The sequence below is a fragment of the Gymnoscopelus braueri genome, assembly GCF_963280865.1.
Source record: "Gymnoscopelus braueri genome assembly, chromosome: 13".
NCBI lineage: Eukaryota > Metazoa > Chordata > Actinopteri > Myctophiformes > Myctophidae > Gymnoscopelus > Gymnoscopelus braueri.
The window spans coordinates 28,021,956-28,035,967 of record NC_137615.1 but is presented as its reverse complement, the minus strand read 5'-3'; the positions used below and the strand labels follow the sequence as shown (position 1 = coordinate 28,035,967).

Here is a 14,012-nt window from a genome sequence, read left to right as displayed (position 1 = left end):
TGCTATAGCGCCACCTTTTGACGAAAGATTGTGAGAATTATTTCTTGATAGTTTTTCATGACCATCTACCATATGGCCAAGTTTCGTAAAAAGCGTATGCCAAAAGTGGGAGAAGAAAAAAGAGGGGAACATTAAAACAGGTCCAGAGCTGAGAGCTCTGGCCCCGTAATAAAACTAGTTTTATTGAAACTATTCTGGGCTCTGGGAATATGAATAGCAGACCTGCTCTGATAAAAAAAACAAAAAATCATTACAATGAGAGCCTGGTGTGGTGTCTTTGAAATGCAAATTTCCCCTTGATAGGTTATGTTTATTTTTCATTATGGCAACCACTGAGTTCATTAATAGCACTGGGAATAAAGAGCTTTGTTTAAGTCAAAGTAAAATGATTTTTGTAAAGCAAAATGATTTACCAGTGAAAACTAAATAAATAAATAAGTAAACTACAAAAGTGCGGTCCTTGGAGCGCAGATCTCAGCCAAGCTGGGTTGCCTAACTGGCTGTGTCAGTCGTGACTGTTGGCATCAGGACACAAGGAAGCTGTGGGGCGAAATAGAGTTTGTACGCCAGACGGTGCTACTGTTCACGCTTGTGGTGACCCCTGTACACAAAAGTGAACAGTAGCACCGTCTGGCGTACAAACTCTATTTCGCCCCACAGCTTCCTCGTGTCCTGACCCTCCAATGTTTATGGAATATGAAATATCTTTAATAATTTAGGTAATTCAAACACTAAGTAATTTTTTTACCTTGTCACCCAGGGCAGTAGGAGGCGCTATGAGATGGAGGTCCGTAGCCAGGCAACAGCTCTGGAGAAACAACTGAGGAGAGGACATAACCAGGTCTGTGCACAGTCAAATCCTGAGCGTCATTTAACTCTGAAATCTGTTTTTAATCTTAACCACATTTTCAAAACGTTTCAATATTTCTGGACGATTTTCAAAATTGATCTATTTTTTAAGCATGTAGATTGGTATTTTCACTGTTTCTCGAACAACAAAGGCTTAAGTGGTTAAGGATTTTACCGTGTGTGTGTGTGTGTGTGTGTGTGTGTGTGTGTGTGTGTGTGTGTGTGTGTGTGTGTGTGTGTGTGTGTGTGTGTGTGTGTGTGTGTGTGTGTGTGTGTGTGTGTGTGTGTGTGTGTGCGCGTGTGTGTGTGTAGAATGGAAGTGAGTATGTGCAGTTCCTCACGGATAGCCACAGTGAGGCGCTGAACGAGGAGGAGAGGAGATACCGCTTCCTGGCAGAGAAACACTGTGGTCTCGCACAGACCATAGTCCAGCTCATGAACAAGGTACTGTAGCACACCTGGCTTAGGAGACCAAACTTCTACCATACTTCCAGTGGTGGAAAAAGTACTACATTTTGCACTTAAGTAAAAGTATCATTACTGCAATATTGAATTCTTTTTTTTACTTGAGTGAAAGTATTGGTATCAAAATGTACTTAAAGTACCAAAAGTAGAAAGTACTCATTATGCAGAGGGTCCCATTTCACAAGTTTTCAAATGTCTAAAATGTATTTAAAAATCCTTTGAAAATAGCAGATCTACAAGCTCACAACGCATTGTGAGCTTGTAGATCTGCTATTTTCAAATTGCCAAAGTTTATAGGTCTGAAGTGGTTTTGTAATAATAATCAAAATCTACAAAGTAACTATAGTGACTAAAGTTTTTGAATAATTGTATTGGAGTAAAAAGTACAATATTTGCCTCTGAGATGTAGTGGAGTAGAAGTAAAAGTATTGAAAATTGGAAATGCTCCAGTAAAGTAAAAATACCTAAAAAGTGTGCTTAAACTGGAAAGGGAGTTATTGTGCTTCACTCTCTTGTACAGTAATAATGAGGCATCTTGTACTATACTATGGCATGCAAGTACATAAGCATATTCATCCTATCATAAATATATTTATCAGGTGCACATTATCAGGAGAAAATGAGAGTTTGTTGTTTGTTTTGGCTTACAGTACGTGGCAGATGGGTGGGGTGGAAATTAAATGTGTGAGGAAATGGCATAATTAATGCTGTGTGTGTGTGTGTGTGTGTGTGTGTGTGTGTGTGTGTGTGTGTGTGTGTGTGTGTGTGCGTGTGCGTGTGCGTGTGTGTGTGTGTGTGTGTGTGTGTGACACAGACAGAGGGTGCTCTCCAGCAGAGAACTGATACCTGGAGGGAGGAGGTGAACGCCACCAGACAACATGAACACAGAGGGCGCTCTGCAATGGACGACATGGTCAGCTTACATATCAATCCTACATGTATACTATATACGTATATCATCACTGTCAGGTGGAAACCTTGTATGTCCAAAACCTATGTTACTTTTCAGGAAATGGAGTGGGGAAAAAATCTGTGTTCCAATGGATTCAGCATAGTTATTATTTAGTCACAAGCTCTAGTTCATACTCTTCATTGGTTAAATATCTGTAGAACTCACAGACACATTTGTTCGACTGATCGGCAGCTGTGGAAGGGAGTGAAGTGAACCTAAGACCTTCCGGTAATAAAATACATTTACCTCTCGGACAGCAGTAGCAACCTTAGCTAGAAGGGAGAGGAAGTGATAGCAAACATGAGCAATAGAGTGATGCTGGCATTCCCCAAACATCATGAGAATGTTTTGAAGCTGTGACATTCTTATGTCATACTTGTGGGGCTTGGCCCTCCGCCCAAGACTGACCTGAGCAAAAATGATTGTATGAATGGTCAATGGCATACACCATAGTCCACTGAGTCACCAGAGAATGGCATTGAGTCCACAAAAAATAAATCAATCTATTATGTATTTTGTTTTGTTTTTGTAATTCCCCTGTGGCAGTTAAAACTATAGAAACTCAAATGCACTGTGGCTGCTGGAAAGCGAGATTATTCATTATTATTAACTAATTTAACTTTTGCAGAACTGAACTGAACTTTTGTACGGTACTGTATATTCATGTCTATAATACAAAGAATAGGTCAAACTTTGCTGCATTGGAAATAACAATAATAATGAGATGAAGCTAATGCATTCACTGAAGAGTGAAGCTGGCTAGAAAACCTGCCTCCAGCCTTAACTCGAACATGACATATGACACGTCCAGCAGCAGTAGTAGTAGTAGTGTGCTACTATAGCAGTTTTAGAGCTGTGGTTCTCAAACATTTTCATACCATTTTCCCCCAAATGTTTTTGGCCACGGACTCCCATTTTAAAAGATTTTATGCCACGGACCACCATAATAGAAAATGTGTCAACATTATTAGAAAATATCAGATCTACAAGCGCTTGTTAGCTTGTAGATGGGCCTTAAGTTCTTAAACTGTTCCTCGTTTTGATGGGTAATGTTCCTCGGAGGCTCCTAACCCCCCCTGGGTGTTCCCTCCTTGAGAACCACTGTTGTAGAGGTGCAGTTGTTGTGCTTCATAGATGTGGGGCCCACGACACTTTTGATTACCTCTTCTCCGTAATGAATTTCAAACAGGCAGTAATTATTTTAGCTCCCACAGTGCCCTCTACTGGTCAGGTTCCAATTTTATTTCAAACGTGGAAACTTCTAAACCTCTGGCAAGAGATTACATTCATTCTGTTTTAGCGGAGGACACTCAGGAAATGGAGAGACAGCGAGATTAGATAAGATTACTGGGAAGAAATAATATTGCAATGAGGATACAAAATCCGAACATTGACGTCATCGAACACAGCTGTGTAAATACAATAAAGTTAATGTATTACATGGAAGATAATTTGGCTTGGCTGTGAACAATAGCTGAAGTATACTACCACATCAAAGAAAATGAAAGCGTTTGGTTCTGGTTAAATAAACCCTCAGATAAGCAGCCTTTGAAGTCCATTATGAAGCTATTTTGAATGTGTAATGATTCAACATTTCAGTTGCTGCTTTTGGCAACTAATTAGCCTAATATCCCCTTAAAACATGAATCTTATTCAAATCCTCAAATTACATGTCTAGTATCTTACTATTATCACACAACATGGACTTAAGATAGTGTCATGACTGAGAACTTTATCCATTTGACAACTCACAGTCACAAAACACCAGTGGTTCTCAGGGTGGGATCCGGGGACCCCAGGGGTCCTTGAGGGGGTTCCAGGGGGTCCCAAACAAAGTGAATGAATATAGCATAATAATCTTTTTAACCATTTTAACCCCTGTATGCTATTGTCGCAGCATGTAGCTATTTTGGAAGCACAAATCTTCCCTGGCACAAAATATTTTCAGATGGGGGTCTGCGACCAATTACACATCAATTTGGGGGTCCTTGACATGTTTGAGAACCACCGTCTGCAATACATATTGTAATAGTCTTTTGCTTGCAGCCCTCAAGTACTGTTCAAGTTCAACTGAAGAAGTACTCTTCATTCCTGTCCAATCAAATCTATAGATTTGTTCCATGATAGAGATCTGTCACAGCTGTAAACAGCAGGGATATTAGAACCCACTGTAATAACATGGGATTAATGGATTGCTTGTTTGCTTTGCTTGGTGTCTATGGGATTTATCTCCATCTCTATTTATGGATAGTTATTCCCTAAGGGGGCAATAACCGCTATGGCTGGTTGCCTGGGAAAATAGATGAGTGACTGTAGATGAGTGACTGATGCGACGCGTTATTTTTTAAAGTATAAAATAGTAGGGCTTAAGCATATTTCAAAGTATAAAATAGGGCTTAAAAAGGACCACTTCAGCAATATAATTGGTCCTCATGCTCATTATACGTAAGATGGCACCATTTCTGTCTCAGAGGAGGGCTACTGCAGACAGTGACATCATTATTATCATTATTGTTGTTTCTATTAACTTGGAATCCCCCATTGAATGGATGACTGTTTTCCAGACTGGTTGACTGATGAATGAACAGCAAGAAAAGTAGATCACTGGCTTCCTTTAAAACAGCCCTGAAAATTCACCTTTCAAAATACACCCCATTGTTTTTACGACTCTGCACATATAGTGTTGTTTTTCTGTATGTTTGTGATGATATTGAACTGTTTGGTGCTACTTTATGTGTCTATGAATTGAATATCAAGGACCTCAATGGAAACAAGACCGCAAGGACCTTTTTGGACAGACCTTTTAAACAAAGTGTTTTAACTGTAGGCCTACTTGTGCTGTTTTTACATTGATGCCTAATAAAAGATTCAATCAATCAAAATAATCTGACAATCAAAACAATCTGATGTTGGCTGCTTGAATCAATGAGTGAATTCTGCTCTGTTTGCTGTTCAGATGGGGATGAGGGAGGAAGAGAGAGGAAGAGGAAGAGAGAGAGAGGAGCAGCCTCTTGGAAGAGCGCCCTCTAGAGGTAGGGTGTGCTTTTCAGCAGTATTGACCTTTTCATTTTAATTTGCTGTATATGCTGTATATCCAATTGTGTGTGCGTGCGTGCGTGCGTTATGCATGTATTTGTGTGTGTCAGAAACCTTTTCCAAAATGCAAATAGTGGCTTAAATACTCTGAGATAGTTAATAACCTTCTGTAGCATTTAATGTTTTGTTGCTTTCATGCATTCTAAAAACTCTGGAATTAATTTCTCCATTCTCCATGAACTCATCTGGAGGTGATAATGTGTTCCATAATTATAGTCCATTCTACCCTCCCTCCTCCCACCCACCTTATCAGCCTTTAAGCCTTTTATAGTATCTCTCTCTCTCTCTCTCTCTCTCTCTCTCTCTCTCTCTCTCTCTCTCTCTCTCTCTCTCTCTCTCCACCCCCCTCCCCTCCCCCCTTTGCGTGGAGCATTTCTAATTATTTGGCATTGCCGAATTAATTTACACTGATAGACAAAGTGCATAATTATGATGTGTTATGAAACATAAACATGAGGCATTACAAGCATTAATAACTATTTAAGCCCTGTTTAAAAAATTGCAACAAATTGCAGATTTACAAGCATATTGTTGTGAGCATGAAGATCGACTATTTTTGCTATTGTTGACATTTATTAAATATTATTTAAAAAATCACACCCTGTGTGAAGTGGGCGGTGTCTTGCTAGCTAATCACAATACTGAATGGAGTCAACCAATCATGTACAAAAAATAAATACATTTATTGAAACACTCTTTATGATGGACGGAACCATAACTTGAAAAAAAACAATTTATGTTTTTTTTCAAGTTATGGTTTCTTATATAGGGCTATGCACATGTGTCATGTGACACTGGCCAATCACAGTCCTGAATAGACTGTGATTGGCCAATCACAGCGCAGGATAATTGTACAAATTTCCTGGGCCCAGATCACAGCGCAAGATATTTGTAAATTTTTCCAAATCTCACTTATAGGGGCGGTTTCACCGTCCAAAAATATTCAAAAAAGTATTCAAATTCTTATATTGTGGCATTACTAGTAGAAATCTGAGTACTGCCTCCACCACTGCTGTCTCATGTCTCTTTGTGCCATTCACTCCTGTCCTTCCAGCCCCGTCTCCTCAGGGAAGCTGTTCTAACTCCAGCTCTGTGGCGGTGTCTCTGGGAGGTGAGGGTGCAGGTAGGCCCATGAGGGCCCTGGTGGTCCACCAGCCTGGCTCCAACTCCACACTGCTGCCCTTCTCCAGGGGAGAGATGGTCAGTGTGCTGGTTCCCCAGGCCAGGAACGGGTGGCTGTATGGACGTGCTGAGTCCAGCTCTCGGTGAGAGGAGACTGAAGTTTGTATGAATGAATTCGTGAATGCTTTTAATGCAGTGTGTGTGTGTGTGTGTGTGTGTGTGTGTGTGTGTGTGTGTGTGTGTGTGTGTGTGTGTGTGTGTGTGTGTGTGTGTGTGTGTGTGTGTGTGTGTGTGTGTGTGTGTGTGTGCGCGCGAGTGCGTGCGTGTGTGTGTGTTTGGCATGCGTGCGTTTGGTGCGTTTGGCGTGTGTGAAAGTGTTCTGTGTATCTGTGCCTGTATCTGTCTGTAGCTGTTTCTGTCAACAGTATATGTTTTTACCAAACTTATTTTTTATAAATAGGCTACTGTAAATGCAATATACTCAGAATTGTCACATTCAGTCCCTCACTCTGTCTCTACTACACAGTGAGTTAATTTTAAAAACCTAGAGTAAAAACCTGTTCCATTTTTGCACTCTCAATTTTAAATGGACAGTCTGCCTTCCACACTTTGACTCTCTGTCTCTGTCTCTGTCTCTGTCTCTGTCTCTGTCTCTGTCTCTGTCTCTGTCTCTGTCTCTCTCAGTCAGGGCTGGTTCCCAGCTTCATACGTGGAACCAGTGGAGGATGTTAAACCAGCCAGCTCCAGGTAAACATCATATTTAATTAATTCAAAAGTCATACATAATTCAAATGCTCTGGGTTCAAATCCTATTGGATCTAAGTTGCAGATCATCTTCTCTCTCTCCTGTCTGTCTCCACTGTAACATCCACTGAAACACAATGCATACACAAGAACAGGATTCAAAATGTTTTTGCTATTCTAACCACAAGGTGTTATTTCTTGTTGCTGCTCACAGAGAAAAACATAAGCGACTCAGGGATGTAATACAGGTCAAAGCAGGGTGATAAGCAGAGTCATAAGCAGAGTACGAGGCCAAACACAAGGGAAACGACTGGAAATGAGGGGAATTTTAAATACAGAAATGGAAGAATAGTGTCATTGGCATTGCAGCTGCATTTTGTCTTCTGGAAACAAGAGAGGAAGAACTAGGAAAGGTCTGCTATCATAACATCAAAAAAATAAACAATATGAATAAATAAACACTGCACTACTCTCATGAACATTCATGACTTCTATGCTCAGCTCTCAAGTAAAGTTATTTTTCTGAGCAAAACATGTTTAATACAACAATGTACCAAGCAGGAGGAATGGGAGGGACATTTTAACACAACTGCAGATGTTCCTGACAAAAGATGATGTCCTGTGGAGTCCCCAGTCATTGCTCTATTACTACAGTGATTATCAAACCTTTTAATTTCAAGGACCCCCAAAAGGGTCCATTTGGAACCCCTTCAAGGAACCACGAGGGTCCAAATGGACCCCACTTTGAGAATCACTTCTCTACTCACTCTGAGAGTGGGAAAATGGAACCAAATGAATCAGCAATGTTCCATTTGGTATCATTTGTACACTCCCACAGTCAAGTCCCAGTGTGGGTGTGGTCGCTTGGCCATTACTACATCCTATCAAATTACAATCAATCAATTAATCAATCAATCAACTTTATTTGTGTAGATTCAGGGGTCCATTAAAAACAAACAACAAGAAAAAAACACTATACATAGGCTACATTAAAAACACCTCTATACCATAAAAACATCAGCTATTACAAGAGACAATCATACCATTGTGTAGACCGATATCTTGTAACACTGAGGCTGGGGTTAGACATCAGCATAATAATAGAGTTCTGAGACTCATTTGATATATTTCTCTGAAAGAAAAAATAAATCCACGTATAAAGAAATATGGGTGACTGAAAAGTAGATGAAACATTTCCAACACAAAATACTGCACACACAAAGACCACTGAGGTACTTGTGTTTAGCGTTTATTTGCAAGCATCAGTCCGATACCTTTCTCTCTGTCTATTAGCATGGTGTAATTTCTGTACCAATTGTTAGCGGTACCATGTGATCTGCAGCGTCTGGTTGCATACTTTTGCCCCACTTTACTGTGTGTATCTATAGCCTGTTATGCAGGGTTCCAACGTTTGCTCTGGTACATATGCATGGTGTCAACATCTACCAGTGAACGAGATAAGCAGTAGCCCCCAAGCTATCCCCATTATGGGACAAACCGTCTGTGAACAGGGTCAACAGTTAACCCAGGTCTGAAAGAATAACTCTGAGCTATTTAATTTATTTGGGTGACCCACTGCTGAGAGTAATGACGAAAAAATAATAATCTATGGCTCTAAACTTAGGCACAATAGTCTTAATAGGTGTTTTATGTAATTAGCATGAAGTGTTCACAAAAGGCCCCAGGGTTGTTGATTCATATGTTTTATTATGTTATTTTGATACTCATTGTAATTTTAACAAAGTCAAGTAAAACTGTTTTGTTAAAAAAGAAAATGGTTTGCTTTCACCTGGAGCGGTTAATTGTGACTCAAATAATTTAATCAATTGCCCATCTCTGAAAGAGTGGTTCGCAAAGTGTGTGTGTGGGGGGGGGGGGGTCGTCCAGGAGGCCAATTTATGCTTTGAGCGACAAGTGTCGACCAATACATCGCACAACGTCTCACTACGTTCTGAGCTTTGAGCATTCATACTACTGTCGTGACTCGCCAACAGCCATAAAATGTAAACAAGGCAGGCAGTGAATGTGGTGTCTTGCATCTCTGTGGCAGCAGAGCTTATACCTTGTGTTCCCAACCAATAACCGTACGCAACATTTTATGAAGCCTTTCATTTTTCCAAAAGTACGTGACATCGTCAGCGGACGTCCTCCACGACACATTCTTTGTTTTGACGTCACTTTCGCTCCAAGCATAAATTGGTCTTAACTCTGAGAGTGTACAAATGGAACCAAATGAACCTGTAACTTAACATTGATGACTTTGCATTGAATATTGGGGTCCCAGAGGTAAACATTGGCCTTTGAGATTAAAATAAAAAGTTTGAGAAATCAATGAGATTCAAAGGCGATTCAACACAGAACAAATGCTGATGTTACTGTGACTTCTTTGTCTTTAGTAACTCCACCCTGAGAAGCAGTGGTAGTATGAGTAACCTGCTGGACCAATCAGGAGGCAACAGCTACGGCGGAGGCCAGCCTCCAGCCCCGCCCCCGCCACCATCATCTGTGTCATCCAATAAACAGTCACAGAGGCCTCCCATCACACCCACCCCTGACAGAAGGGCGGAGTCAAACAATAAGGTAGAGCTATCAATTAAGCTATCAATTAATGAATCAGTGAATCAATTATGAAGTAAATCAATCCATAAGCTATGTATGTATGTATGTATGTATGTATGTATGTATGTATGTATGTATGTATGTATGTATGTATGTATGTATGTATGTATGTATGTATGTATGTATGTATGTATGTATGTATGTATGTATGTATGTCAAAAAAGTTTGCTCCTACAGTAAATACTACATTTGATTAAATGTAATCACAAATTAATCATTTTTGTCTAATAGCATATGTCTTGTGTGTGTTGTCACAGTGATTGTAACCTTGCACTTCATTCATCTTAACAAGGTTACATTCTTTATCTTGCTTATGTTATATGCTAATATTTGAATAGCCTAATCACCTAATTATCATGGAGACAGCGCTCCAGTGGAATTAGTTTAATGGCACATTAACGGCTGCTGGCTGTGACTGAGATAGTTTAAGAATCTGCCCCTCAGGGATGATTGAAAGGGATTTGGCTGAATTGAAAAATAAAGTTGTGTGGTGCTTGACTGCAGAGGTTGGTGAATGGATGAGTGTCTCTCTGTGTGTGTGTGTGTGTGTGTGTGTGTGTGTGTGTGTGTGTGTGTGTGTGTGTGTGTGTGTGTGTGTGTGTGTGTGTGTGTGTGTGTGTGTGTGTGTGTGTGTGTGTGTGTGTGTGAGAGAGAGAGAGAGAGAGAGAGACGGAGGGACGGACGGACGGACGGACAGACAGAGTGTTGGTGGGTGGCTGTCTATTGCAGTGAACAGAACTATCTGATGTACATAATACATGGTGTATGGATATGTAAATGTATAAGGATGACATTTCCTAATTTGTCCAGCAGGGTCTCTGTGACAAGGTACTATTCTCAATGACACCTCAGCCCGCTTTCTGGTGGATGCAGGGAGGCAGCTCCAACTGCTGACAGTGTAGGGCCACAGAAGTGTGTGTGTGTGTGTGTGTGTGTGTGTGTTTGCGTGTGCGTGTGCGTGTGTGCACATGCATGTGCATGTTGTCTTGTCTGTTTGTGTGTGTGTGTGAGGGAGGTTGTGAGTTGCATGGTTTTAGAGCTTGTGTGTTCCCCTGTGTGCTATACCCTGTGTTAGGCATTATTAGATTGGTGAAGAGCGAAGACCCATTTGAGTTTGGCTCTTAAGAAAATAGCTGTCAAATTTTGATTTGTGACTCTACTTGATGGGCCTGATAGCCTACTCTACTGCCTCACTGATCTAAGTACTGTTGTAAGACCTGACTGCCTATCCATTGCACAAAACAAAACAAAAAACAAATCTCATAACTGTATGTGTTTTAAACCAAACAAAAAAATATAAAAAGTACAGTATATATGTTTGGGACCCTGGAAATATTTTAGATATATTTTACTGTATCTGTCTATAGTATATAAATAGATATATTTCGATACTATCTCAAATATTCACTCACATTTATGAATGTATATACTGTAGCTTAAGCAGAAATTTGGTGTGGTGCTCCATAGCCAATTATGGAGCAACCTCTAAATCTAAAGCAATTATTAGGGGAGACTGGGGGCAAATGTAACACACTCAATAATTCTAATCAGAAACAAGCTAGAGGGATGAGACTTCCTCTGCACATGCTCAGTAGGGTCCTCTCTCTGCCTATGGAAGGGTAGAATGATCATTTCATCTCTGCAGAAGTCACTCAATTGTAGCACTCTGACTTATTGCATTAAAAGTAATATTTTAGTCTAAATGTTATTATTAATTAGGGCACATATTTATGTTTCTTATATCAAAAGATGACTAGTATATTTCAAGTAGTCTGTGAATTAAGAAGGAACATTTAAATTGTGTTACTTTTTACCCTAGTCTCCTAAGCATCTATATGCTTAATTAATGGTCCATCGTACGAGGCGACACGTTGTGAGCTTATAGATCGGCTATTTTCGGTCTCTGATGCTGTTGTACGACAAAGTCTAAATTTGGCTTTAGCGTTTACTCTTCATGAATTAGGATGTGTTTTTCTCCTGTCCTACTATAGTTTTAACAGAGGGTGTATAACATACAGTAAGTGCAAATTGGCCACCATGGTCAATGGTGGTCAATGAACTAAAAACCTACCCAAAGAACAGTTCGTAGGAGGCTTGAAGTAACCTCTCTCAATGTTTGACTCTCCTCTGTAGAGATCAGAACACCATGGTTCATGCCAAGATCTCTTCCCAAAGTAAGAACACCTTTTGTCATGTTATATTATTACTAGTACCATAAAACAAATGAATGCACTTATATACTGTTTTTAGATATACTGTATATACTGTATACTGTATACAGAGTGTGTGTGTGTGTGTGTGTGTGTGTGTGTGTGTGTGTGTGTGTGTGTGTGTGTGTGTGTGTGTGTGTGTGTGTGTGTGTGTGTGTGTGTATATATAAATATAAATATAAACAATAGTCTATTAAAGTTCTCTTTCAGACTATGCTAATGATATTTCAGAAGTATGTAATGAAACCATCAAAACAGAGACTGACTGATGGGGTCAGCTGTAACAACTGGTGTGGAATTGCTTTCCATCAGTGTTTGAAGTGCAGTCAAGTATTGAAAACCATTTCATCAAAGCCGTTTGGCAGAGATAGCTATCGCCCGCACTTCACTGGAACAATTTGCTGGATGGCGCTTGTACAGTATGAAGCGCTGTGCTTATGTTCTCTTCCATAATCACACTTTACAGAATCCAGAATTGTCCAGTTAGACAAACTAAGACAGTATGTTGTAGGTACTGTGTGTAGTAGGTATGATTTGAGGCTGGATTTGTTAATAATTATATCTACTCTCTCTCTCTCTCTCTCTCTCTCTCTCTCTCTCTCTCTCTCTCTCTCTCTCTCTCTCTCTCTCTCTCTCTCTCTCTTTCTCGCGCTCTCTCTCTCTCTCGCTCGCTTCCTCTCTCGCTCTCTCACTCTCTGCCTCCCGTCCCATGTTATTTTTTTGTCTATATCTCTCTTTTCTCTTGCTTCTTCTCACCCATCAACTCCATTGTCTCTGTCTCTCTCTGTGTGTTGTGTATGCAGGGGCACCAACCCATTTGCCACAGTTAAGCTGAAGCCCACGATGACCAATGACAGGTCAGCGCCGAAACTCTATCGGTGATGACGTTTCTTTCATTCTGACTGAGTTCACTGGTTCAGTATTTACAGTCCTGAACTGTAGATACTCACACATACAACTGGGAACAACAGTAATGAAGAGAAATACACTAAGCACGGTTAATTCTCATCCAAGATAGTATATTTATTAATTTCTAGTCTTTGGTTTCTGCTGTCAAATGATATGTCAAATGGAAACACTTTAATGTCCTATAAGCTTTAGTAAGATAAAATGGTTTCATGACAACAGAGTTAGCTGTACTACCTAATGGCCTACTGCATGTGTGTCGTTTCTATTATCAAAGCATGTTCAAAAGATGAACACAAATACGTGAGTTCTTTGAATAGAAGACAAATGTAAGGCAAAGGCAGGTGTTTCCCATTCAGAAAACATGTTCCCTGTTGACAGCCTTTCTCATCAACGTTTCAGTCTTTATGATCATACAGTTAATGATTGTAGATCAGCGGTCCTGCTGTGCCTTGATATCCTGATATAAATGACGATGGCATGAATATTTTTAATTGATGATCAGTTAATTATGCTGACTTTATTCAGATAATGTGTTTAGATAATCTGCGGTTAGATAATATCAAATGCTACTCAGGGATCGGTTTTATTACTGTAGGTGTAGTGCCAGAAGAGTTACAGTAGATACTTGATTAGTTGATTAGACTGAAAATAAATCATTAATATTGCCAATGTATATATTTCTGTATTCTTCCAAAGCACTTTGTACTGAATCAAGGCTGTTATGAATATTGTATGATGTAAACTATAAAAGGATTACTGCACATGTTTTAAAGCAATCAGTTAGTATGTTGCCTATTCTGTACTGTTATGTGCATTCCCAGCAGTGTACCCAGCATACCCAGTGACCAGTTCTCTCTCCCAGGATAGCCACATGCCGTATATAATATGTTAGGACAAGTGGTGAGTTGTTTATTTGCTTGGGAAGTAGAATGGCCTATTAAATTAGATGAGGATCCTGGGGTTGCCAGTTTAGGTCCTCCACTGGGGATACTTAACCCAAATTGAACCTCAGTGTGAAACCAGCTCTAGTAATGGCTTGATCTTGG

At 40.0% G+C, this 14,012-nt stretch overlaps 1 protein-coding gene across 1 annotated transcript in view; it reads left to right on the top strand.

The window, feature by feature from the left end:
* The window catches only part of baiap2l2a (BAR/IMD domain containing adaptor protein 2 like 2a), a gene marked incomplete at both ends in the record, with an annotated part of 19,641 nt that extends 6,702 nt beyond the window's left edge, over positions 1-12,939 (top strand). The window contains 8 exons of the mRNA XM_080448239.1: positions 761-841; positions 1,162-1,293; positions 5,223-5,298; positions 6,417-6,627; positions 7,169-7,231; positions 9,625-9,808; positions 11,981-12,021; positions 12,861-12,939. Coding sequence (XP_080304365.1) covers positions 761-841; positions 1,162-1,293; positions 5,223-5,298; positions 6,417-6,627; positions 7,169-7,231; positions 9,625-9,808; positions 11,981-12,021; positions 12,861-12,939 — 867 coding nt within the window. The remainder of the gene's footprint in view (positions 1-760; positions 842-1,161; positions 1,294-5,222; positions 5,299-6,416; positions 6,628-7,168; positions 7,232-9,624; positions 9,809-11,980; positions 12,022-12,860) is intronic.
* Between the last annotated feature and the right edge of the window lie 1,073 nt (positions 12,940-14,012).